The following is a 25,856-nucleotide window of genomic DNA, read 5'->3' on the forward strand; positions in this document are numbered from 1 at the left end:
ATTTAGTTTAATTAAACCTACCATGTCATCATTGGTAGGATAATTAAACAATGAAAATTGATAACTAATCATCATTTTTGATTATGCAATAATAACATACATTATATTTTATTCTAAGATCATCTTAATTTTTATAATTTTGTCCATATATTTTTTAATATTTATAGTACTATTTTTTAGATTGTAACAATACATATTCCGTATATTTTTCTTTAATCCTAACCTTTTATTTTTGTCCAACTCTATTTTTCCCTACCCACCTACTTTTTTGAAGGCAAATTATGTTATTATTATTTTCTTTTTCTAGCAACTACATCCACAATCATACTAGTGAGGATCCTATATTTGAACTTGGTTTTTGTTTGCTTACATCTAAAATTTAATGCAAAATTTTTTTTTTTTTTAATACAACATAAAAGAATGAATCATCTAACTTGAGATCGTCTTTGCAATTCGCGAACCACCACGAAGAAATCGTTGTTTGTACACGATTTAATAGAAGTGGCGGCAACCTTGAAGATAATCGAGTTCGAGCTTCGACTCACTCTGCAACTCCGCAGCAGAGCAGGACCTCCTCCTGCAAGCTAGGGGATTTCTCCGCGTCTCTGAAGCTCTCGTTCCACTCTTTCCTCAATCTGGAAATGGAAGCACTACCATCATCATCATCGCCATCATCATTCCCAGGGTGCAATCTAGGGCTTTTAGACACCGTCGACGACGGCTCCATCTCAGAAATTCTCGAGAGCTGGGCCGCTTTTTGCGGCGGCACGGAGACTCTCGTTAGCGGCAACGGTGACCTTGCTGTCGGATCAGAGTTTGTTTCTTATATCCACACTCTCTGCAAGTATGGTCTGGGGACTCTAGTTCAAGATCACTTTCTTCGTTCACTGGAGGTAAAGGCGAAAGCTCTTGCTGTTCTATTTCATTATCATTAATTGAAGTAAATGGTCATATATATATTGGACAATTTCATTAGAACTTGCAGAAACTCTGTTTTGCAACATACTATTTTTCCATCTAAAAATGCGTTTTTAAGGATGAATTATTTTGCACTAATGAATTATGAACAATATATATTCCAATGCGCCTAATCGTTTCAATTTATTTTTACTTATTTATTTTTTATTTTTGGACTGCATATGGTTGTGCATTTATTTGTGGCATTACGCATTGTTCCATTACAGGAAGCATTTGAGAAAAATGGCGCATCAAAGTTTTGGCGGCATTTTGATGCTCTCAGCGATGTTGCAGTTCTAGAAAATAATAAACCCCTCGTATGGCAGTCTGACCCTTTATCAGCGTGTTGTTACAATTTAGTTGATTTATTTGAATTTTGAACGCTACGAGGTATTTATTACACATGAAGATACTTTCATGCCCCTCAAATTTCTTTTACTCCTTCACAATGTCTTTCAAATTTGAGTGCCAGCCTTGACTCCATGTTGAGGGTATTCCAGTATTATATCCAAACTTGAACATCAAAGGTTCAATGAAAACAGTCTCTCGAAGCATGGAGATAAGTCTTTTTACATCTTGCTCTCCTGAAATACAATGGCGTGAGAGCCTAGTGCACTAGGTCTTACATTTTGGAAGGTGGGCCTTAATCCAATGGTAAGGGTGTTCCACTCAAATAAGGTCACAATTTCAAGTCATGAAAACAAACTCTCCAATAGTAGAGATATGGCTGCGTGCATCATGGCCTCCCTGATATGGCGTGGGAGCTTTGTACATTGGGTGTTGTGTTTACACTATCTTTTGAATTTCATGTGCGCTTTTATACTTAGATTTTGCTCTATACATGCATCATTTTTAAAGCAACATCTCAAGGTCTTTCTAAACATTTTGATAATTTTTATTTGTTTAATAACTTGCTTTATTTCTCGATGCTTCTACAAACCAAAAGGGTGTCCTTGAGCCATAAGGTTTCCCGCTTTGTGAGGGTAGGATGTTTGTGAGGGTAGGAAGAGGGTTGTCACAGTGTCCGCAAACATATTCCTGCTTTTTATGCAGAGAATCTGTTTCCTTGGACTCGAACATGTGACCAACCAGTTACAAAGCAACAACCTTGCCATTGTTCCAAGGCCCACCCCTGATACTTCTACAAACCCATTTTTTCAAATTCACTAATAATTTGATATTATTGCTATGAAACGCGAGCTTTAAGTTAATTATGAGAAAAGGCCATATAAATTTGACATATGGCTACTAAAATAACTGTTAAACTATTATATATTTTCCCCCAAGGAAAAACAAAAATCTCATACTTATGGTAAATCATTCCTTAATGATTGTATTTATCATAGGGTTAGATGTTTTAAATCTGTGTGCCCATTTATTTAGTATATGCCTAAACATGGTCATGTTTTAACTATTGCCCATAGAAGATGGTTGTATTTTTTGTATCTGTTATCTTAGTATTTGAGTTTTTCCCTTGATATTTAGTATTGGTTCTTGTCATTGCTCCCTTTCCTCCTCTTCATTCATTAGGGTATATATATATATATATATATATATATATATATATATTATTTTACTTGTAATATGTTATTTGAGGGTGGTGGGGCATTATTTGTTGGTTCCCTTTTCTCCCTATTGCCCAATTCATTGTTCCAGCTAATTTATTTTTCTTTTGCCCCCTCCTTCCTTTCTTTTGTATTCAACTGATTTTATAAACCTCTTTCCCATCCTATGATGGAGGTTGAATATTCATCCATGCTACTTTGTTCAAGTGAAAGGTCAAATTCCCAGCTTTTACCCTATTATTTTGGAGGCTGAAAATTTGCTGGCAGATTTCTTGGCCAATGATTAAAATGGTTTGGCAGTTTTACAGCTTGAGGTGACGGATGATTGTTATATTGCTGATACAAAAAAAACTTGTTTTAGATATTAGTATTTTGCAATTTAGCTGAAATTTCCATTCAGTTGCTGATGATTTGAGGGCATTAGAAATTCTTGTTATAAGCATGCTTGTGGTAGTTTTTGTTGTAGTTGCTATAGAGCCAAACTCTGTTGCTTTATAGAATAATCATTACTTCTTCTATAACCATTGAAAATGAAGAACTGGTGTTCTTCCTGATGCTGCAGCAAGCTCTTAGCTTTCGTTATTACTGCTAACTTGTTTGGTGCTTAACAGCTTGCAGTCTTTTTTACTTGAGCTGGTTTCTTGATCTGTGCCTATATTAACACAGGTCCCAAATCATGGTGTTCAGCAAGTATTATGTAAGGCATTGGAAGAGATATCTTTGGAAAAACAGTATCAGGAGAATTGTTTGTTGATGCTAATTCATGCTTTACAGTCATGCAAAGATGGGATATCAGAGGGAAGACACAATTTAGAAGCTAAAAGAGTCTTCCCGTTGTCCAAATACCAATTTATAGTGTCTTCAGTACTCATGGCGGGTCTTCCTCGGCATTTTCCCGGTATAAATATTGTGATTAGCTAGTAATGTTCTTTAAGTATGAAAATTGCATATTTTATGGATATTTGTGCATACTATTCAGGCTTGCTATCTCAATTTCCCATTCAATTTGAAGAACAAAAGTTCTCAGCTGTTTTTTTTTAATTGTCCCAGTTTGTTTTATATCAAATTAGTATTGAAAGCATGTTGATGGAAATTGTTAATTTACCTCCAATGCATATAAAGAAAAAGCTTCTTGGAGACTTCTTGTTTTTGTCTTGCTGTCCAAGACAGTTGGTTGCTCTATAAACATGGTGATGGGTATTAATGGCAGTTGAAGATGTGTGAATTATTAATTGAATTTGTGTGTCTTTTGGATATTATTTGGTCACCATTATGATTTTATAATATTAATTTGACTTTTGAACTCTTTTGCATGTATTTATGTGCTTTAATATGTTCACGAAGTCTTATTTACCTTTGGCTTTATTTCTTTCTCAACATCATTAGTTCAGGGAAACTACAATGATTGTACCACTATGCAGCAATGCTAATATGTATATGTGCAGTTCATGAGTAGATCTTGTAAGAAGTCTAAAAGAAGCTGTAATATCAAATAATAGGTAACGTTTTACTTCCTTAAAATCCATGCATGCATTTGGTAAATAATCTAATGACTTAGAGGACCATAAGATGATAGGATGTTGGTTTGGGATCATTAATGAAAAAAACAAGGGAAGCTCAATCTAGTTTTGGAGCTTGTCTTGACCCCAAGCCTGAAAGCTATGGTGTTTAGCAGGCTCATGAGTACCCTAAAATTTTAAGATGAGCTGTATTTGAGATCCACTCAACAACTTATTTGAGATTGTTCATTAAATGAATTTTTGGGCCAAATTTTTTTTTTGAATTCTTTTAATTTTAGAGCCAACTCTGAGATATCTCATCCTTGATTCAGTTTGCCTTGTTCACAGCATAACTGTTCAAATGCCCGCAATGGATACTAAATATATCTGTGCACTATATTTGTATGTCCTGAAAGACCATGAGGCACTTTGGTTTCCAATCAAAGTATTGTTATGCCATCTTAGGTTTCTCATATTAATAGGAAAAATGAATTGAAAAAGGCTCTTCCCACACGGGGTGGGCTTGATGTTTCATTCATGAATTCTGGGCTCTCTGCCTGTCACGTATTCTCTTGAGATTGTACCTGTTAGCTCTGAGACGTGCATAAAATGGATCCATGCAATCTCTCAACTTGATTGTAAACACTGGTCGTCTTTTAAAAGCTTTAGTTTACGTGAAAATTTTGCTCTTGTACTTGCATACACCGAGTTAATTGCTGTGTTGTCAAATGTGTTACACGGTTCTTAGAGATACTGCATTGGTATTTCAAGGAGAGGTTAGAAGAGTTGAGCACAATCATGGCTGCTGAGTGTGAAGATGATAGTGAGGCCCAAGTCAGAGATGACATGGATCTAGATGAGAGAAACAAACTCTCTTGCAGAACTGCTGAAATGGATATTGATGATGGCTGTTGCCAGCGGAAATTTACAGAGAATAACAGTTTGGTGAAGAACATTGGAAAGGTTGTTCGTGATCTTAGAAGTCTTGGATTTACATCTATGGCTGAAGATGCATATGCTTCTGCTATTTTTTTGCTTTTGAAGGTGAGCATTGTTTATGCAGCTTGGTTTGTGAGATTCCCTTTCTGCACAGCCTCTTCCCTTTAACAATATTAAGTCTAGTAGTCCAGCCTCCATTGACTTCTAGACATTTAAAGCTACTTTCTTCTTCTTCCTTTTTTTTTTTTAGGAGCATAATCACATACTTAAAGCTACTTGATGTATCATGTATTAACTTCTTTTTCCAGTTTTTTTTTCTAATTGTGTGCATTTACTTATTAATATCTTTTTTTCTGACATGATCAATTTCCATTTTATATGGCAGGCCAAAGTTCATGATTTGGCTGGTGATGATTACAGAAGTTCTGTTTTAGAGTCCATTAAAGAGTGGATACAGGTTATTTCAATCACTAATAACTTAACCCAAGATGGTGTAGTTTTTCCTGTTATACTGTTCAGTGTATTCTAAGCAAGGTCTTAAATTTTGATTTCGACTCAAATTTCGAAGCTCCAAAAGTACGGAAATTTCGATTTCGATTTGAAAAAAATAACGGAAATCAGTAGTAAATCATGGAATTCTTTGTGAAACATAGTAATGTAAGTTTTAGGACTAATATGTTATAAGTTAAATACATCTATTTTGTGTATGAGGTGGAAAAGTTATACTATAGTATGTGTATCAAACATATTTGTAAGATAATGTACATTAAACATATTCAGTTAATAAAAATGAAATTCATAAATTATTTAAATATTATTTATTATATAAATAATGATAATTTAGACATGAATTATTAAATAAAATGTTGCTGTAAGTTTATTTTTCATATAATTTCAAAAGCACTTGTAATAATCTTTTGTTTCAATAAAAAATAAATAAAATAAATTAAGAGAGAAATTTCACTTCACTCCTAAATCTCTCATTTGAATCCCAAGGAAATTTCATTGTATGGTTAAAATTTCAATGAGTGTTGCTAAAATTTTGAGATTTCGATAAATTTTAGATGATTTGTTGAGATTTTGACGGAAATTATGTAAGACGGAATTCGACTGCCATTTCGATTTCGAGGGTAATGGAAACCAGAAATTTTGACAGAATGTCGACAGTTTCATGGAAATTTAAGACGATGATTCTAAGATACCTGATTCATTGAGGGGGGTACGAATTAGTCTCCAATTCATGAATCAGAGAGTGCAGAGTTATTAGTTCACGATGCCAATTCAAAGTTTGACAGTGCAGTTCCAATTCTATTAATTTGCAGATTAACTTCTTCCCATCCTTATTGCTCACTGATTTAAGAACACCAGCCCGTATTACAAACTTCAATTCTTTTCATCTCATACTTCTGTCTTAGACTAAAACAGTTAGACATTATGAGTTTATGGAGAAGAGAGAGAAAAAAGAGGGAGAGGAGGAGAAAGAAGTGGAATAATAGTGCCTGAGGCTGTGAAGTCCGAAATCCATATTTGTCTTCGTCTTTGTGTCACCCTGCAACTCAAATCTTTCTTTGAAACTTGAGCGAAGTTGTGAAGTGCAGCTCTCTCTTTCTGTCTCTCTACCTCTGGGTGTGTGTGTGTGTGGGTGTATCTCACATTTTTTTTCTGCTGCCAAGTCTTGATGCCCCAAAACCTAAGTTGATATTCAATATTTTAATATTCTACGTTGAACCGAGCATATATATTTTATTAATAATACAAATATAATATATCTCTATAGAACAATAGAAAAAAGAATAAATCTGCTATTAAGAAATGCATTGTGTGTGTGTGTGTGTTCATTCTAGAGTCTAGCGATGCTATAGTGTAATTATATTCTCAAAATTCGCTGCTGCTCCTGTTCTAGATATCCTGAAACAGCTTAAAACTGGTACTAAGCCTTTAGTCTAATGCAGTTATGCCATTAAAGCAATTACAATGGATGATTGTTTGCTCTATATGGGTAAACATCAACCATGCTTTGCAGTTTGTACTGGCCATATTTGCTGACTGCTCTATATGGGTAACATTAATCATGCTTTGTACTGGGCATCTAATTTTTATCATAAGAACACATGTTATTATAACGTTAGCAATATGTCAATTTTTATCAGTATACACTAATAAGACTGCTTTAAGCTTCCTCACCAGTGCCTTGTTGAATACCTGAGAGATTATTGAAGTTTTGTTCATAAAGAGATATCTGCATGAATATTGATTATTGTGTATGTTATTTCTTAAGCAGCATGTTGTGTCTGATAGTTACAGGTGTCATTATTTAGTTGCAGCATGTTATGTCTGATAGTTACAGTGGTGTAATTATTTAGTTATGATGACTTATAATATTGGGATGTATACCATGCAGGCTGTGCCTCTCCAATTCTTCTATGCTCTCCTTGCTTATCTAGGCGAGTCTGTCAGTTGTGACAGCCCCTCTTTGGGCCTCAAATCACCTTTAGCCTCACGCCCATCTTCATGCTATCCTGGAGTTGATGCTCCTTCTGAAGGACTTATTCGATGGCAGTTGCGGCTGGAGTATTTTGCTTATGAAACATTGCAAGATTTAAGGATAGCCAAACTTTTTGAGATTGTTGTGGATTATCCTGACAGGTAATTCTTTTTTGCTACATTTTTAATTAAATTAAGAGAAGATGAATGTAAAAGCACAATATCTGTTCAGATGTAAGAGCCTGTATATCAGGACATTTATGAGCTTTAGTGTTTGACATGCTGTACATGTTGTTATTATGGCAAATATTTTCGGCATCACACACTCATTTTCTCCTCCATCTGGGAATAAGAACTTAATTTTGGTTTGACTTCATCTGTCATAGAATATTTGATTGAACTGGAGGACCCTGTTCTAGGTAATTCATTTGTGAATTCAGAACAACTTCTGACCAAGCAAACAAAGGAAAAAAGTCTTCTGCAGGCATTTCGAGGGGAGACTACAACATAATGCATTAATATTCATGATCTTTGCAACACACCTCCTAGGCATCCAATGCATTTCTTAGCGTGGTGGATGAGTAATCTAGCAAAGTAGATGAGTAACATTTAATTGTTATGAATTTGCAGCTCTCCTGCAATTGAGGACTTAAAACAGTGTCTTGAATATACTGGTCAACATTCAAAGCTGGTTGATTCATTTATCTCTGCACTACGGTATCGATTGCTTACGGCAGGTGCCTCAACCAATGATATATTGCACCAATATGTTTCAACTATTAAAGCACTTCGGACTATAGACCCAGCAGGCGTTTTTCTTGAGGCAGTTGGTGAACCGATAAGGGATTATTTAAGAGGAAGAAAAGATACTGTAAAATGCATTGTGACCATGCTTACAGATGGTACTGGTGGGAATCCTAATGGACCTGGGAATACTGGGGATAGCCTTCTTGAAGAATTAAATAGAGATGAAGAAAATCAAGAGAATGGTGGTGTTGATGATGACATAAACATTGATGACAAGCAAGCATGGATCAATGCTGAACGGTATGTTTATTTTGTGATGAGTGTGGATGAAATATATTTTAATTTGACATTATGTAAGTTATGAGGTTACCCCAATACATTTTGAGGAGATCACATTGCATAGATTGTTGCACACCATAATCTCTCTCTATCTATACATTATGCCTTTTTAGCTGGGAGCCTGATCCTGCTGAAGCTGACCCATTAAAGGGTAGTGGAACTCGAAGGAAGGTTGACATACTGGGGATGATTGTCAGCATAATTGGCTCAAAAGATCAGCTGGTGAATGAATATCGTGTTATGTTGGCTGAAAAACTTCTGAACAAATCTGATTATGACATTGACACAGAGATACGTACCATAGAACTCCTTAAGGTGAGTTTTATGTTTATTGCTGTTTTGGTCCTCTGTTCCTTTGGCTGAACTTCAGAACTGAAGTTCGGTCAGTGTTTTATAAGAGAAATTTAATTTTAAAACTGCATATATGTTGCCCTCAAATCCTCTGATGGTGTGGGAGTCTTGTGCACTGGATGCTACATTTTTTTATTTTTGATGTTATTTTGCAGATACATTTTGGTGAAAGCAGCATGCAGAAGTGTGAAATTATGCTCAATGATCTGATTGATTCCAAGAGGACGAACACTAATATAAAAGCAACAATAAGCCAAAAGCCTCAATCAGGTATTGTTTGAAATTACTTTTTGCCCCTCTCAAACAGTTTTTGTCTTTCCTCTTTCTATCAGTACTAAATAAAATACGTATCCATGGATTTTTTTGAATATATTCATAGGTGTTGACCAAGGAGAGACTGGGGTGTCTCTGGATATTCTTGATGCTACTATCTTATCTTCAAATTTTTGGCCACCAATACAGGTGCGTCGGTAACTAACCTTTGTGAAGCTGCAATATCAATTAAAACATTTTATGTTGGGAATTGAAATTTATCATAATTATATTTTAAAATATCTTCTTGGGCTATCTAAGATGAGAGGATTTTAGTGGAACCTAGATGAGATTATTTACCGTACCCTCATCTTTTGAGTTTGAGCTACAAATATTCAATGTGCCTATGTGAAGCTGTTCATGCTTGATGTAGTTGGTAAAAAGTATGCAGTTAGTTGATGCAGAATGGCATGAACGAATTATAGCCAAGGAGAGAATGAGAAATATAGGAATGGAAAGGGAAAGAAGAGGAAAGGGAAGAAAGGAAGAAGGAAGATGAGGAAGAAAAGGAGATACAAGAGGGGTAAAATAACACACGTTCACTTCAATTTCAAATTCCGCAATAACCAATTCTTAAATTGCTTTCATACCTTAGTTACAAGGAAGCCTAAATTACAGAATTACACATAAACCACTAAAGATACTGTTAATGGTTATTTGGTCATTTAGCATTATTAGTATGTGCTAGAGTTGTGTTAGTGTGGGTTAGTGAGGGTATGATGGTCATTGGTATGTACTTGACATATATTATAAATAGAGGGAGAAACCTATCATTGATGTTAGGTCTTCCATTTTACCCAATTATTCAACATGGTATTAGAACAAGATCCAACCTAAACCCTACCACCACCACCAAACCCTAACCCTACCACCAAACCAAAACCTAAACCTAGACATCCTATGCAAATCAGTCAGTATAGGAGAATCAACCACACTCCTACAGCCTAGAAACAAGACTAGGGATTGGCAACAAACTCGGCCATTGCCGAAAAATTCCCTGTCTGTCGTTGCCCTTCCCAGAACCTTCAAAACCCTTTCCTATTTCACAATACCAACCATATAACCAACATAACCCTCTGATCTGTAACCTGCAAAACCACACCGCAGGAAACCTTCACTCGCCCCCATGAGCCAGCTGACTGCTGGCAGTGTTGACCCCACGTGTTGGCATGTGAGACAATTTCCAGACACCTTTTTCTGCATTTTTTCTGCAGAATGTCTTGATTACTTTCGCAGACCATAATATCAAGCTATTGGGCATGTTTTTTTGTTAAAAAATTCAACCTTTTTTGACCATGCACTCATGGCAATCTGCTGTTGCTGTTTGGTATTAGTAAAGTCCAATGGCAAGTCTCTTAGAGCAGTGGATATTGATTTTGTGGGGGCTATGGCAGTGTTATATTAGGTTGTTAGTGATTCATTCATGGTTGAATCAATGATTGACACTTGTGGTTGTTTTGGTTGGTCCATAAGCTCACTTTAGGAATTCCAAGAGCATTATATTCGCTGTGTATTTCTGATATGCTGCTGTATTGAGGTTGTATGTGTGTTGGGATGGCATCCTCAAATCCCAAAAGTGTGTTTCCCTCATTAGGCACTTGTTTAGGTGAACAACATGCTATAATTGTCTTGGAGGAAGAGTATTCAAGGTTTCTACAATATCAGGCATCCACAACTTTTGCTCAGAAGGGTAATCTTATAGTCTATATGTCATTTGGTACCTCTCCCACTAGTCCTTCGAATTATTGACTCTACTGTTATTGACCTTATGACAAGTGTAATCAACCCCTTTTTTGCCCTCTAGTATCCTAAAAATCTACCTCAAGTAACCCTTTCTAATGGGTCCAGTGCTACAGTTAAGGGGATAGGAACAATTTACCTACATCTCTCTTTCTTCTATTTTATACATTCTTAGGTCCCCTTTTAGTCTCATGTTAGTTAATAAGCTTACAAAGTCACTCAATTGTTCTGTAGTCTTCTTTTTTGATTCTATGGTTATTAAAGATCTCAAGACGAGGAAGACAATTGGTGTAGGATGTGAGGCTTGTGACTTTACTACTTTGAGTTGCTCTCTCCTCCCATTGCCTGCACAGCTGCTGCTACACCATTTCAAATTCATTGTCGTCTTGGTCATCTTTCCTTGGAGAAGTTGAAACAACTAGTTCCTACCTTGAGTTCTTTGTCTAGGATTAAGTGTTAGTCTTATCAGTTGGGAAAACAACATCGTGTTCACTTTGCTTTTCGGGTCAACAAATGGGCCGCTAGTCCTTTCATGCTAGTCCATTTTGATGTTTGGGGTCCTAGTCGTGTCGGGGTTTTGGTACTTTGTCACATTTGTTGATGACTACTCTTGGATGACTTGGTTGTATTTAGTGAAAGATCTTTTGAGTTTTTTGATATTTTTTGTGCCTTACGTTCTCAAATAAAGACTTAGTTTGACATGCCGGTCAAGATATTTCGTAGTGATAATGTTAAGGAGTGCATCAGTACCCAATTCAATGCCTATATGATTAATTATGGTATGATCTAGTAGTCATCTTGTGCCCAAACTCCACAACAAAGTGGAGTTAACAAACACATTCCCGAAGTCACTTGTACCTTGTTGAATCAAATGAATGTCCCCAAAGTTTTTTGGAGTGATGTCATGCTCCCTACTTGCTCTCTCATCAATAAAATGCCATCCTCTGTCCTTGGCAGTAAAATCCCATATTCAGTTATCTTCCCTAAGGCTCCTTTGTTCTCCCTTCCTCCTTGTATGTTTGGTTGTGTCTTTTGTCCATCATTTAACTCCTGGAACGGATAAATTGTTGGATCTCTGTGCTATCAAATATATTTTTTGGGCATTCCTATACTCAAAGGGGATATCGATGTTATATTGCTACTTTACATCGATTTTTTTGTCTTTGTTGATGTCACTTTTTTGAGTCTACACAATACTACTATGATTTCTTGAGTTTTCTTGACCTTGATGAGTCCCTTCCTCCACCTTGCTTTCTAGATCCTAACCTAATATTTGTGCCCAATCCTCCTACATCTTCATCCAGTTTGAATCCTCCTCATCGTGATTTGCTTGGATCATCCCAACTTGTAGGTATACACACGATGACTTAAGGGAGGAGATCCTCCTTTAGCTTCCACCTCTATGCTTTTACTTCCCCCCCTCAAATGATCCTAATCCCCAAGATGCTGATCTTCCTATTGCTGTTCGGAAAGGTAAACGCATTTGTACCCAACATCCAATCTCGAATTTTGTTTGTTATGGTTTCTTGTCACCCTTATATCACTATTTTGTTTGTACTTGGTCTTTTGTTGCTCTTCCAAAATCTATTTCTGAAGCCTTGTCCCATTATGGGTGGAGGAATGTAATGATTGAAGAGTTGCATGCACTATATGATAGTGATACTTGGGAGTTGGTACATCTTCCTTTTGATAATTCTATGGTTAGTTGTCGCTGGGTGTATACCTTGAAGATCAAATCTAGAAGGTTTTGCGGCTCGATTGAAGGACCGCTTTGTTGCTAAGGGATATACTCAAGTGCATGGTTTGGATTATTCAGACACAATCACTCCTGTTGCTAAACTTGCTTCAATGCATTTGTTCATCTCCTTAGCCATTGCTTGTCATTTTCCTCTACATCAGTTAGTTGTGAAGAATGCTTTCCTACATGGTGATCTTTAAGAGGAGGTCTATATGGAGCAACCACTTGGGTTTGTTGCTCAGGGGGGAGTTAGGTTTAGTATGTTTGCTTAAGAAATCATTATATAGTCTAAAATAGTCTCCAGATCATGGTTTGGTTGATTTAGTATTGTAATACTTGAGTTTGGCTTTTGACAGTGTGCAGTAGATCACTCTGTATTTTATTGTCATACTCCATTTTGCAGGATTTTTCTTATTGAGTATGTGGATATTGTGATTGCTAGAGATGATGATCAAGGCATCTAGGATCAAAAGTTTTTCCTACATAATAAATTTTAGACCAATGATTCGAGACATTGAAGTACTTCTTGGGTAGAAGTGTCGAGATCTAGTCTGGGACAGTCTTGTCACAAAGAAAGTATGTTCTTGATCTTTTAGATGAGATTGGGTTGTTGGGACCCAAACTTGTTAATACACCCATGGATCTTAACAATTAGTGCTAGATATGGGTGATTTGTTGCCTAATCTAGGATAGTACCGAAGACTTGTTGGGAAGTTGAATTATCTTAGTCACTCAATTAGACATATATTTGGCAACTAGTGTTGTGAGTTAGTTTCTTGCTTCTCCAACAAGTCACTAGGATGCAATAATTCGCATCTTGAGATACCCAAAAGGTGCACCAGGGAGAGGTCTCTTGTATTAGGATTGAGGTCACACCTTTCTTCAGGATATACAAATGCAGATTGGGCTGGGTTGCCTTCTACTAGAAGATCCACAACCGGGTACTGTGTCTTTGTTGGTGGTAATTTGGTTTCTTGGAAGAGTAAGAAACAAACTGTGGAGGTTAGGTCAAGTGTTGAGTTAGAGTATAGATCTATGGCTCACATTACATGTGAACTTGTTTGGTTGAAGAACATTTTGGAAGAGCTGGGTTTTTCACATTCTCAGCTTATGTAGTTGATGTGTGATAATCGAGTTGCAATTCATATTGCCTTCAACTCGGTTTTTCATGAGTGGACAAACTACAAAGTACATTGAAGTTGATTGCCACTTTGTTCGGAAGAAACTTGTACAGAAGCGTAGTACAACCACTTATGTGAAATCTGATTTTCAGCTTGCTGATTTATTCACTACAGCCTTGGGAGGTGTTCATGTGGAATTTATATATGTAACAAGCTAGGAGCATATGATATAGATGCTGCAGCTTGAGGGGGAGTGATTATGGTTATTTGGTCATTTTGCATTATTTGTATGCACTAGAGTTATGTTAGTAAGGGTATATGGTCATTGGCATGTACTTGACATATGTTATAAATAGAGGGAGAAACGTGTCAATGGTAGGTCTTCCATTTTACCCAATTATTCAACAAATACATAATATTACAAAATAAATATCTAAGATATGCATATATCACAAACAAACCCCCAAAACTTTATCCTACAACTAATTAAATTACAATACAATAAACTAATTAATTAAACACAACAATCCCTTGATGCGATATTTATGAATTAGTCACCAACAAAGGTCTGCCATAGTCAAATTTCTTATCCTACATCAAATCTCCCCCAGTTGGAAAAAATGTGGCCCAAATCTTGAAATGTTGAAGGATTGAAATTAAGAAGAAATGAACTTAGCCTCTTTGATAGTGCCTAAGTGATGCAAGAAACCTTGTTTATTTAGTAGCACCAAAGAAAAAAGAGAGTTGAGTTGAGAATTGACATCAATGAACACCTCAGGAATGACAAACTCTATAATAGGAGTGTTTTGAAGACTTTGGATGTCTTCACACATGCCTTTCCTTGCTTTTAGTATCTTTCAGTTGAGTAACTCTGATATGATGATTATTGTCAAATCCTTTGTCTTGGATGGCTGGTAGAGTGGGCTTCAAAATAATCTTCTCACCATTATTGTGAAGACGTGTCTCATGTCCTTGAATCAAACTCAAATCATTCAACCAGGAAAACCAAGGAGTATGTGACCAATATTTATGGGTATGATGTCACCCAAAACATTATCAAATAATTACCTATTTGGATAGGAAGTGAATATCTTTCACAAACATGTAGTGTTAACCCAAGATATCTCATAAGGCTCTAGGTGGTGCTTTGGATGAAGCTACATACAAGTGACACCATTTCTTGAAACCATATTCATAAGGCATCTTCCATCAATGATGATTTTGCAAACATTTTTTCTACAATTGAGAAAGGTATGAAATGGCTTGATATTTTGCCCTGCGTATGACAAAAGCCATTCCTTATTAATTTGTCACCATGTTGTTGGATATATATATAGATAGCAAAAGAAAATATTTCATAAAATAGGAGAAGAATTTTTAAAAAGGAGAATAAGACATCTCCCGAAATATCTGGAACAAAAAAGAAGGGAAAAACTAAAAAACAACAAAGAAAGAAAAGGAAAAATCAAGACAATAGATTCCTCCAATCTCGCTGAACTTTTGGAAAGCTTACTCCTTTGAAAAACCCAAAGCCAATACACCACAAAGAGGCCATATAGTGAATCTTTTCCAAAGCCAGCATCCAATTCAACTTCTTCCCCCAAAAGATCTGTGCATTATGCTCCAACCATAACCCCCACACTCCTCAAAGATGCGACGTTTCCATAAGGCAGCCCTATCCTTCCTCCTTCTAAAACCCACAGTGAAGTAGCCAAAAATTCCTCTACCGATATAGGACAAACCCAACTTTCTTGTTCCAAACCCTCCCAAGAAAAATCAAAATGCCAAAAAAGATGACATGCTGTCTTAAAATTATTATAGCACTTGAGAAAGAGCCTTCGAAGGTCTCTTGATTTGTAACAAGTTATTGGTATTGATTCTATCAAGCACGACCAACCAAATAAAAGCCTTAATTTTTGGGATTACTTTGGCCTTCCAAATAATATAATAGAGAGGAAAAAGAAAAAAGAAAAGAAAAGAATTGGAATGAATCAAGAACTCATAAAATGATTTACAAGAATAAACTAGGTACGAACATCCCTTTCTTGAAAAAAGATGACCATTATTCTACAAAGTCAACAAGCAAGATAGCTCCACTAGCTCTCTATCATCAAGAGACTTCTTGAAGTGAAATGAAAATTCCAAGAAGCCGAAGGACAAACTGAATCATTGGTAAAGAAAGGAAAAACTATTTTGCCCTAGGCTTAATAAAAAGAGACGAGGAAAAGATTTGGATAAGCGACCATTCCTCAACCACATGTATTTCCAAAAACAAATCTAAGAACCCCTCCCCACCTCAAATTTATTGTAAGGGATAAATATGAGAGATAGATCTCCATGGACTCTCCGAAGAACATCTTAAACTGGAATTGGTGTCCCAACTGTTCTCACTCAGCGCAACTTACTTCTAATAACTCTATGACAAAGGGAAGAATTTTCTAGGGAAAAAATGGTAAAGCCATTTAGCTAAGAGAGCAGTGTTTTTAGATACCAACTTTCCAAGACCCAACACATCCTCTAATTTAGACCTGCACCCTTCTTCCCAACTCACTAAATGATCCCTATGACCCCTGACTCTAGGCCATAAGAAATCTCTAATACTCTCTCAATATTACTAGCAATCCCCATTGGAATCTTAAAAATAGACAAGTATTACAATGAGATACTAGACAGGTAAACCTAAACAAAAGTGATTCTACCCCCAAGAGAGAAAAAAGCCCCCTTCCAACCATCTAAATGCTTTGCCACCCTTTGCACGATTAGATTCCAAAAGTCTGCAAATTTGGGATTACCCTCAAAAGGACCCCTAAATAAGTCAAAAGCCTATCCAGTAAACCACCCCCACAACAGAGGACCACTCACTAGTGCGCTCAACATGCACATTATCTGTTGTTAAATCACTTTTCCCCATGTTAATTTTAACCCCAAACACTCTCTCAAAAACATGGAAAATACCTAAAATATTTTTGAAAGCATGGTTATGATCATCTAAAAATAAAATGGTGCCATAAGCAAATTGAAGCTAAGAAACCACCACTCCCTCTCTCCCCACTACCAACCCTTTAACCAACCCCCGATCCACTGCCCTATCCACCATCCTACTCAAAACATTAGTGACTAGGACAAACAAAAAGGGGAAAGTGGGTGTCGTTGGCTTATACCTCTCGAGGCATTAAATCAAGATTTAGGTTCACCATTCACAATTATTGAGAACCACACATTAGACAAAAAATCCCTTATCCACCTATGCTATGTCTTTCCACAACCCTTTCTCACAAAATTTTTATTCAAGAAACTACGACTACCTTTTTCATAAGCTTTCTCAAAATCCAATTCAAAAGTGAACTCTCTCTTTCTTTCTCCTACGAATATCCTCCATTATCTCTTAGCTACTAAGATAGCATCCACTATTTGTTTCCCCCCACAAATGCATTTTGAGCTCTAGAGATAGTATTTTGAAGCACCACACTCAAAACCTATTAGCTAGTACTTTGGTGATAATCTTATATACAATAGAACTTAGACTAATAGGTCAAAAGTCCTCTAATAGATCTAGACTTCTTAGGCACCAAAGCAATAAAGTTGGAATTGATACTCTTGCTCAAAATCCCATTCCCATAAAATTTGGTAAAGCTATGATGATAGTTAGTTGGCATGTTAAAGGGTTAGGGGGTATTAGGAAGAGGAGCTTCATTAAGGATTTCTTGGACAAGTAGTCCCATAATATCATCCTTATCTAGGAAACTAAATTGGAATTGAGAGGGGGGGGGGGGGGGGGGGGGTGTTGTTGTTAGGAGCAGTTGGGTGGTTACTTTAGGAAATGAGAATTCCTACCCTTGCGAGGAGCCTCAATGGGTATCCTTGCCATGTGGAATTCTCAGCCTGTTTTTGGAGTGGATATACTTTGATGGGTTTTTTTTCTCCCTTTCTTGTTAGTTGAAGTGAGGGGGAGGTGTCAGTGGTGTGTCATTTTAGGGTATGGGTCCCTTCTAAGCCAACCTTTAGGAGCTTTTTTTTGGAAGGGCTCAATTATGTTTTTGGTTTTTACTCCTTAGGTGGATTGTTGGTGGTGATTTTAATGTCGTGAGGTTTTTGAGTTTTTTTTTTTTTTTGGGGGGGGGGGGGTGGTGAGGTTAGAGTTACTGCTAGTGTGCAGAATTTTTATTTGTTAATGAAGGATTGTGGTTTGAGAGATCTCCCCTTAGGGAATGCTTCTTTAACTTGGTTTGTAAGTGGGGCTAGAGCAGTAGCTAGCAGATTGGATAGATTCTTGTTTTGTAGAAGTGGTAGGATGAATTTCATAATCTTTTCCGAGGTGTTTTCCCAAGGACTACTTCCTATCATTACCCTATTTTGTTGGAATCTAGTAAGGTGTCTTTGGGTCCCTACTCCTTCTAGGTTCAAGAATTTGTGGTTGGACCATGCGACCTTAAGCCTTTGGTTAGGGATACTTCGGGAGAGGGAATGAAGAGGGGTTGGGAAGGGTTTAGATTCATGAGGAAATTGAAGCGTTTGAAGGAGAAATTGGAAGTTTGGAATAAGGAGGTGTTTGGTGATGTTAGAATTAGAAAATCTAGCCTTTTGAGTGGGTTTTCTTCCTTGAGTAGGACGGAGGAGGAGATTAATCTCTCAAAAAGCAAGGAGGCAAGAAGAGTTTCTCTAAAGAATGATCTGGAAGAGGCGATCTTAAGGAAAGGAGGAGTTGGAGGCAAAAGACCAAATATAAATGGGTCAAAGAAGGTGATTGTAAACTTTGCTTTTTTTTTTTTTTTAAATTTTTTCATAGGCCGACTAATGGGAAAAAGAGTAAAAACTTGATTATGGAGTTGGATGTAGGGGTTGAGAGAGTCATTAATGACCATTATCAGATTGTATCTATGATTACTAATTTATTTCATAAAGCATTTAGAGGAGGACTATTGTCCACCGATGATAAGAGTGGTTAAAGTGGAATCCCATAACCGAAGAAAAAATGGGTTGGTGAGAGAGACCTTTCGATGAGGAGGAAGTAAAGAGGGTGGTTTTTGGGATGGAAAGGGATAAAGCCTCAGGTCTCATTTTAATATTAGTTTCTTCCTAGACTGTTGGGAGGTTATTAAGGATGATTTGTTGAAAGTCTTTACTGATTTTTACTGGAATGGTATCTTGAGCAAGAGCATTAATTCCTTTTTTTTTAAGTGTTGGTGCTTAAGAAATCCAGATCTATCAAGATAGAGGATTTTAGATATATTAGTCTTGCCTTTGGTGTTTGTAAGATTATCTCTGAAGTTTTAGTATTAGGTTGAGTATGGTGCTTAATGAGACTATCTCTAGTGCTCAAAGTTCATTTGTTTCCTTTGAGTGGGGGACGCAAATGGTGGGTGTTGTTCTGGTGGCTAATAAGGTGGTGGAGGATATTCATAGAAATAGGAAGAGGGGGTTTGTTTTCAAATTAGATTTTGAGAAAGCTTATGATAGAGTCAGTTGGAGCTTCTTGGATATAGTCTTTGCAAGAAAGGGTTTGGTGAGTGGTGGCATCAGTGGATTATAGGTTGTTTGTCTAATGTGTGTTTTTCAATGATTATGAATGGTGAGCCCAAAACTTGGTTTAGTGCTTCGAGGGACATTAGACAAGGATCTTTTGTCCCCCTTTTTGCTTGTCCTAGTAGCTAATGTATTGAGTAGGATGGTAGATAGGGGGTTGGTGAGAGGATTAGAAGTGGGGAGAGAGGGAGTGATGGTTTCATTTTCAGTTTGTTGATGACACTATATTCTTTCTAGATGATCATAGCCTTTCTTTCAGGAGAATCTTAGGTATTCTTCAAATATTCAAGAGGGTGTCTGAGGTTAAAATTAATATAGAGAAAAGTGGTTTAGCATCTATAAATGTGCTTGTTGAGCCTGCTAGTGAGTGGGCTTCTGATTTGGGGTTTGGTTTATTGGGTTGGCCTTTGACTACTTAGGGGTTCTTTAGAGGGGAATCTTAGGGCTGTGGATTTTTGGAATCTAGTAGTGAGAAAGGTGACTCAGAGATTAGACAGTTGGAAGGGGGCTCTTTTCTCTTTTGGGGGTAAGAATCACTCTTATTCAGGCTTGTCTTTTTAGCGTTTTGTTTTTTTCTTGTTTGTTTTTAAGATTCTAGTGGAGATTGCTAGTAAGCTCGAGAGAATTATGAGAAAATTCTTGTGGTTTGATGTGGGGGGTCATAGGACCACTTAGTGAGTTGGGGAGAGGTATGTAGGTCTAAAAAGGAGGGGGTTGGTAAGTTGGTGTCTAGAAACACTACTCTTTTAGTTGAATGGTTATGGTGCTTCCCCCATAAGATTCTTCCCTTTGACATAAAGTAATAAGAAAGGTTGGGTTGGAAGGGAATGGGTGGGATAGCCAATGCTAGTTTAAGATGTTCTTATGGAGTCCATGGGGGTCTATTTATCCCTTTAACACTCGCACTAAATTTGAGGTTTTTGGGGGGGGGGGGGGTCTTGGATTCGTTTCTGGAAAGACCCATGGTTGGGGAGTGCTTCATTTTCCACATCTTTCCCTTGAATCTTTTGATTGAGTTGAGAGTAGAATAGAGCCATTTCTTTCTTTGCTGGTGATTTGAGTAGTCCTTTCGTTCTTGGAATCTCCATTCCAGGAGACCTCTTAACGATAGGGAGTTGGTGGAGTTGTCATCCTTTTTTTCTTATTGAATAATTGTGATCTTCTTTGGAGGGGGATGTTTGTTCTTTTTGCAGGTAGGCATGTTTCCTTCATCGTGCCGGGGAAGGAGGAGTTTGTTTGGGTGATGATATTGTGCGAAGTGAGTGGAGGAATTGAGGGGTCAAAGGGCTCCTATCTTCAGAGATGAGGTTCGCTCTGTGAGTCTGTAGATTCTTTCAAACTGCAAAGGCAAATTTGGACGATTGAAGAAGGACAATATAGAAGGGAGGAGGCAAGAAGTGCGCATCTTTATGAGAGAGCAAATCTTGGGGTGGAGGGCTTTCCTTGTAGCCTTTCTGTACGTGTCAAATGGCCAAGAATGAAGTTGTAGACATCCATAGGGTTAGATTAGGTGCTTCAAGTGTGGATCCACAGACATACAAAGGTTAAGGGAATGTGACAGCAAGCCAAAGGTGTTCCAGAGGCTCTCAACAAGTGTCTCCTTTGCCGACGTGCTCAGAGGTGCTTCGGTGACAAAGTTGGCTCAAGTAGAGGAGATCAATTCTTGTAGTCGTAAGGATTTAGGGGATTGTTTCCTAAACAACTCCATGTTTAAAGCGGCTAACAGATAACGAAGGTGGTTTTTTAAATTTTAAATCTTCTAGTGGTTTAAAGGCTTGGGAGTTGGTGGATCTTTAGCTCAAAAGCCCATTTTTTATGGGTTAAAGAAACCCAAGTTCATATGGGTTGAGACTTGAGCCCAATCAAAGCTATGGCATTGGCAAAACCAAGGGGGGAGTTCTAGGCCTTCCTAATACTAGGTTGGATAATAATGTTGGACGGAAGTTTAAAGTCACCATTGATGGAGTTAAAACAGATGCTAAGTGCCCAACGAATGTCACTTCTTCAAACAATGGGGAGGAAACTAACATTTTAGGTAGGGACTCTCAGCATGCTCCATGGGATTTCAATTTCACCTTAATCAATCATTTTTCTCCCTTACACTTAGTTCTTGAGGAGAAACAAAAGGCTTTGCCAGAATGGGAACAAGACTACGATTCTTCTTTCAATTTGCAAGGCCAGTTGAGCAATATTTGTGAGTCTGAGAAGGAATTTCTAGTTGGTTAGTGGAGAGACATTTTTGAACTTGCAGAAGAGAATAGATTGATACAACTTCTTTGAATGGAAGATTGGAGATGAAGATGAGGTAGGCTTGGGTCAAAATGTAAATGTTGAAAATAATACTCAATAGTTGGAGAAAGATTGTAAACATTAGAATTCTGAATTTGTGTAAGCAGGTAAGATTTTTTTGATCACTGTTTTGATAAGATGATGGCCTTAAGTGATAAGCGGTCTTTGCCTTTTGACCTTGAGCTTAATATCTTTTAGCGGATGATGTAGTTGTACCTTCTTTGGGTGTCCGAGGGGTTAATTTTATTAAGGTAGACTTTCCTATGGAGGATCCGTGTTCCTTGAGTGTTATCCTTCCCCTTCTTGCTCATTTTCTTCTTCCTTATGTTACTTTATGCCAGAAAGAGGATTCTCTTAGGAGGGAGGGCTGTGGGTTTAGCTCTAGGGGAGTTGAGAGAGACTATAAAGACTTGCAAGAACTCCTAGAAGACCTAGGCTTGAAATTAGTAGATCCCATAGGTAAGGAGGTGAGGTTGGGTTTAAACCCTCTAACTAATGAGAGAAAGAAGAAGAAAATGCAAAAGACTATAGAAAGTCTGGTTTCGTTCGATTAATTATGAGGATGGTAAGGGTGGTGCATGTTAAATTACGAAGATTATTAGTTGGAATACGCGAGGTCTAGGTGGTGTTAGGAAGAGGAGAAGAGGAGCTTTGTTAAGGAAGTTTTGTCTAGGTATTCCTTGAATATTGTTCTGATCCAAGAAACTAAATTGGAAATGATAAATAGGGGATTGTCAAAAGCATTTGGGGTGGTCGTTGTAGGGAATGGGACCTTTTTACCTTCTTGGGGTTCTCCTATGTGTATTTCCCTTTTCTGGTTTAGTTGAAGTGAGAGGTAGAGGTCAATGGTGGGTCTCCTTCATGTATGGTCTTTATATACCAACCCTTAGGAGTTCTTTCTAAGATGAGCTTTATTATGTTTATGATTTTTGCTCCCCCTAGGTGGATTGTGTGTTTGGAGATTTTAATGCGTTGAGGTTTTTGGGGGAGAAGATGGGGAGGGTTAACTACTTGTATGCAGCAAGTTGACCTGCTTATTTGGGGAGTGCCATATAAGAGATCCCTCTTTGGGGAATGCTATATTTACTTGGTTCCCAAGCCCCCCCCCTCCCCCGCTGAGGGGGGGGGGGGGGGTTGCTAGCATGCTTGATAGGTTTCGATTCTGTAATGAGTGGGAGGGCGGATTTTCTAACATCTCCCAAGCTGTTCTCCCAAGACGTACTTTTGATCAATTCCCTATTATATTGGAAGCAAGAAGGGTTTCTTGGGGTCCCGTGACTTTTAGGCTAATGGTGAGGAGTTCTTGGCAAGAGGAGTTGGAGAGAGGTTGGGAAGGGCTCAAGTTCATGAAGAAGTTAAAACGTGTTAAGGGGAAATTGAAAGTATGGAATAAGGAGGTATTGGGTGATGTTAGAATTAGAAAATCCAGCATTTCAAGTGAGTTGTATTCTTTCGATAGAAAGGAAGAGGAGATCAATCTCTCGGAGAGTGAGGCAAAATGGATTTCTTTGAAGAATGAATTGGAAGAGGTGATTTTAAAGGAAATGAGGAGTTGGAGGCAAAAGACCAAATTTGAATGGGCTGGAGATGGTGATTGTAATTTTGGTTTCTTTCATAGGCTAGCAAATAGGAAAATGAGAAAGGATTTGATTGGGGAATTGGGTTTTGGGGGGGGGGGGGGGGGGAAGGGGAATTATCATTGATTCTAGTTGGCTTGCCTCTGCGGTCACTAATTTCTTTGATAATTTGTATTCTGAGGAGGATTTTTGTAGATCGATGGCTGAGGGGTTGGAGTGGAATCCCATTTATGGAGATTAGTTGCGATTGTTAGAGAGACTTTTTGATGAGGAGGAGGTGAGGGGTTTGTTTTTGCGATGGAGAGGGATAAGGATCCATGTTCGGATGACTAAAATTTTATCTCTTTTTTTTTTTCTTAAAGATTGCTAGGATGTCGTTAAGGGTGGTTGTTTAAAGTCTTTATTGAATTTTATGGGAATGGGATTTTGAACAGGATTATTAATTCCACTTTTTTAGCTTTGGTGCCTAAGAAGTCTCGATTTATTACGGTAGAGGACTTTAGAACTATTAGTCTAGTCTTTAGTGTTTATAAGATTTTCACCGAAGTACTAGCTAATACTCAGAGTGTAGTGCTAGATAAGACTAGATCTAATGCTCAAAGTGCATTTGGGGCGTGGGTGGGGGGGGGGGGGGGGGGGAAAAATAGTGGATGTTATTTTGGTGGCTAATGAGGTGGTGGAGGATATTCATAGGAGAAAGAAGAGGGGGGTTCATTTTGAAATTGGATTTTGAGAAAGCCTATGATAGAGTTAGTTGGAGTTTCTTACTTTCTTGGAGTAAGTCTTTTTAAGAAAGGGTTTTGTTGAGCATTAGCACCAGAAGATAAGGGGCTCTTGTCTAATGTTTGGTTCTTTGTACTTGTGCATGGTAAACCTAAGTCATGGTTTAAGGCGTTGAGAGGTATTAGACAAGGAGACCCACTTTCACTCTTTTCGTTTATCCTAGTATCTGATGTTTTGGGCAGAATGGCGGATAGGGTAGTGGATCAGGGGTTGGTGAAAGGGTTGCCAATGGGGAGAGAGGGAATGGTGATTTCTCATCTTCAGTTTGCTAACGACACTGTTTCTTTTTAGATGATTAAGCCCTTCTTTCAGGAGTATTTTGGTATTCTCCAGGTTTTTGAGAGTCTTAGGGGTTAAAATTAACATGGGCAAAACTTGTTTAGCAACTATAAATGTGCCTATTGAGCACGCTAGTGGGTGGTCCTTTGATGTGGGGTGTGGATTATTGGATTGTCCTTTGACTTATTTAGGGAACCCTTAGGGGGTTAATTGCAAATCACAGGCTTTTGGAGTCCAGTAGGGGAAAGTGCAGCAAAGGGTTTAGATGGCTAGAACCTGGAAGGGGGCACTTTTTCTTTTGGGGGTAGAATCAGACTTTGTTCAAGCTTGTTTGCTCAGTATTCCGTTGTATTATTTGTCTACTTTTAATGTCCTGTGAGGATGGCTAGTAAGATTAAGAAAATTATGAGAGACTTCTTGTGGTCTGGAGTCAGGGGCGTCTCAGGGATCATTTAGTAAGTTGGGAAGAGGTTTGTAGGTCTAAAATGGAGGGAGGTTTGGGTCTTGGAATGTTGGTGTCTAAAAACGCTACTCTCTTAGCTAAATGGTTGTGGTGTTTTCCCCTAGAAGATTCTTCCCTTTGGCATAGAGTTACTAGATGTTACTTTGGGTTGAGTGAGAATGGTTGGTATACTAGTGTTAGTTTAAGATATTCTTTAGAGAGTCTCTGGAGGTCTCTCTCTCAGATTTATCCCTTGTTCACTCCTCACTAAATTTGTCGTGGGGAGGGGTTCTTGAATTTGTTTCTATAAAGACATATGGTTGGGGAATTATATCTTATCCGCATCTTTTCCTCATCTCTTCCAATTGAGCCCAGGGCAGATTAGTGTTATTTCCTCTTGTGCGGTTGATTCAGTTGGCCCCTTGCGGTTGATTCAGTTGGCCCCTTGGTCTCTTGGAATTTTCATTTCAGGAGATCACTTAACGACAGAGAGCTGGTGGAGTTATCATCCTCCTTGTCTTTATTGGATAATTGTCATCTCTCCTCAGGGAGGGATGTTCAATCTTGGTCTTTGGATCATTCGGGGGTTTATTCTTGCAAATCATTTATGAGTTCTTGATCTGTTTCCATTCTTTTTTCCCTCAACATTCATTTATTTTGAAGGCCAAAGCACCCCCAAAATTGAGGCTTTAATTTGGTTGATTGTGCTTAGTAAATTCGATGCCAATAACTTGTTGCAGATCATGAGACCTTTGAAGGCTCTATTTCCATACGTTTGTGTGCTCTGTTATAAGAATTATGAGACAGCATTGCTTCTCTTTTGGCACTGTGATTTTGCTTTAAGGATTTGGAGTGAGTTATTTGGTGTTTCGGGAGAAAATAGGGTTTCTCCTGTATCAGTGGAGTAACTGTTGGTACTTCATTTGAGGGTTTTGGAAGAAGGAAGGATGAGGGCTGTGTTATGCAAATGGGGACTTTTTGCTGTGTTGTGGGGTTTATGGTTGGGGCGTAATGCATGGTTCTTTTTGGGGGAAAAATTGAACTGTTAGCTGTTTTGGGAAAAGATTCACTACTGAGCCTCTTTATGGTGCCTTGGGTTTGGATTTTTGAAGGGAGCTAGCTTTCCTGGAGGTTCATTTAGATTGGAGGAATCCTTTGACTTGATTTTTCC

General features: G+C 37.8%; 1 protein-coding gene across 6 annotated transcripts in view; it reads left to right on the plus strand.

The window, feature by feature from the left end:
- The first annotated feature begins 259 nt into the window (after positions 1-259).
- The window catches only part of LOC131145008 (anaphase-promoting complex subunit 2), a 42,741-nt gene continuing 17,144 nt past the window's right edge, over positions 260-25,856 (plus strand). For 4 of the 6 annotated variants that reach the window (XR_009133943.1, XR_009133941.1, XR_009133942.1 and 1 more), the window contains exons 1-11: positions 260-330; positions 472-893; positions 1,185-1,274; positions 3,189-3,420; positions 4,770-5,065; positions 5,346-5,417; positions 7,362-7,606; positions 8,075-8,491; positions 8,644-8,845; positions 9,037-9,151; positions 9,261-9,343. Coding sequence is in view for 2 of the 6 variants with exons in the window: in XM_058094028.1 (XP_057950011.1) it covers positions 282-330; positions 472-893; positions 1,185-1,274; positions 3,189-3,420; positions 4,770-5,065; positions 5,346-5,417; positions 7,362-7,606; positions 8,075-8,491; positions 8,644-8,845; positions 9,037-9,151; positions 9,261-9,343 (2,223 nt within the window). In the remaining 4 variants the exon portion in view is untranslated. Of the gene's footprint in view, positions 894-1,184; positions 1,275-3,188; positions 3,421-4,769; positions 5,066-5,345; positions 5,418-7,361; positions 7,607-8,074; positions 8,492-8,643; positions 8,846-9,036; positions 9,152-9,260; positions 9,344-25,856 lie in introns of all 6 variants that reach the window. The other 2 variants (XM_058094029.1, XR_009133944.1) reach the window with 2 other exon arrangements.

The sequence above is a fragment of the Malania oleifera genome, chromosome 12 (genome assembly GCF_029873635.1).
Source record: "Malania oleifera isolate guangnan ecotype guangnan chromosome 12, ASM2987363v1, whole genome shotgun sequence".
Lineage (NCBI taxonomy): Eukaryota > Viridiplantae > Streptophyta > Magnoliopsida > Santalales > Ximeniaceae > Malania > Malania oleifera.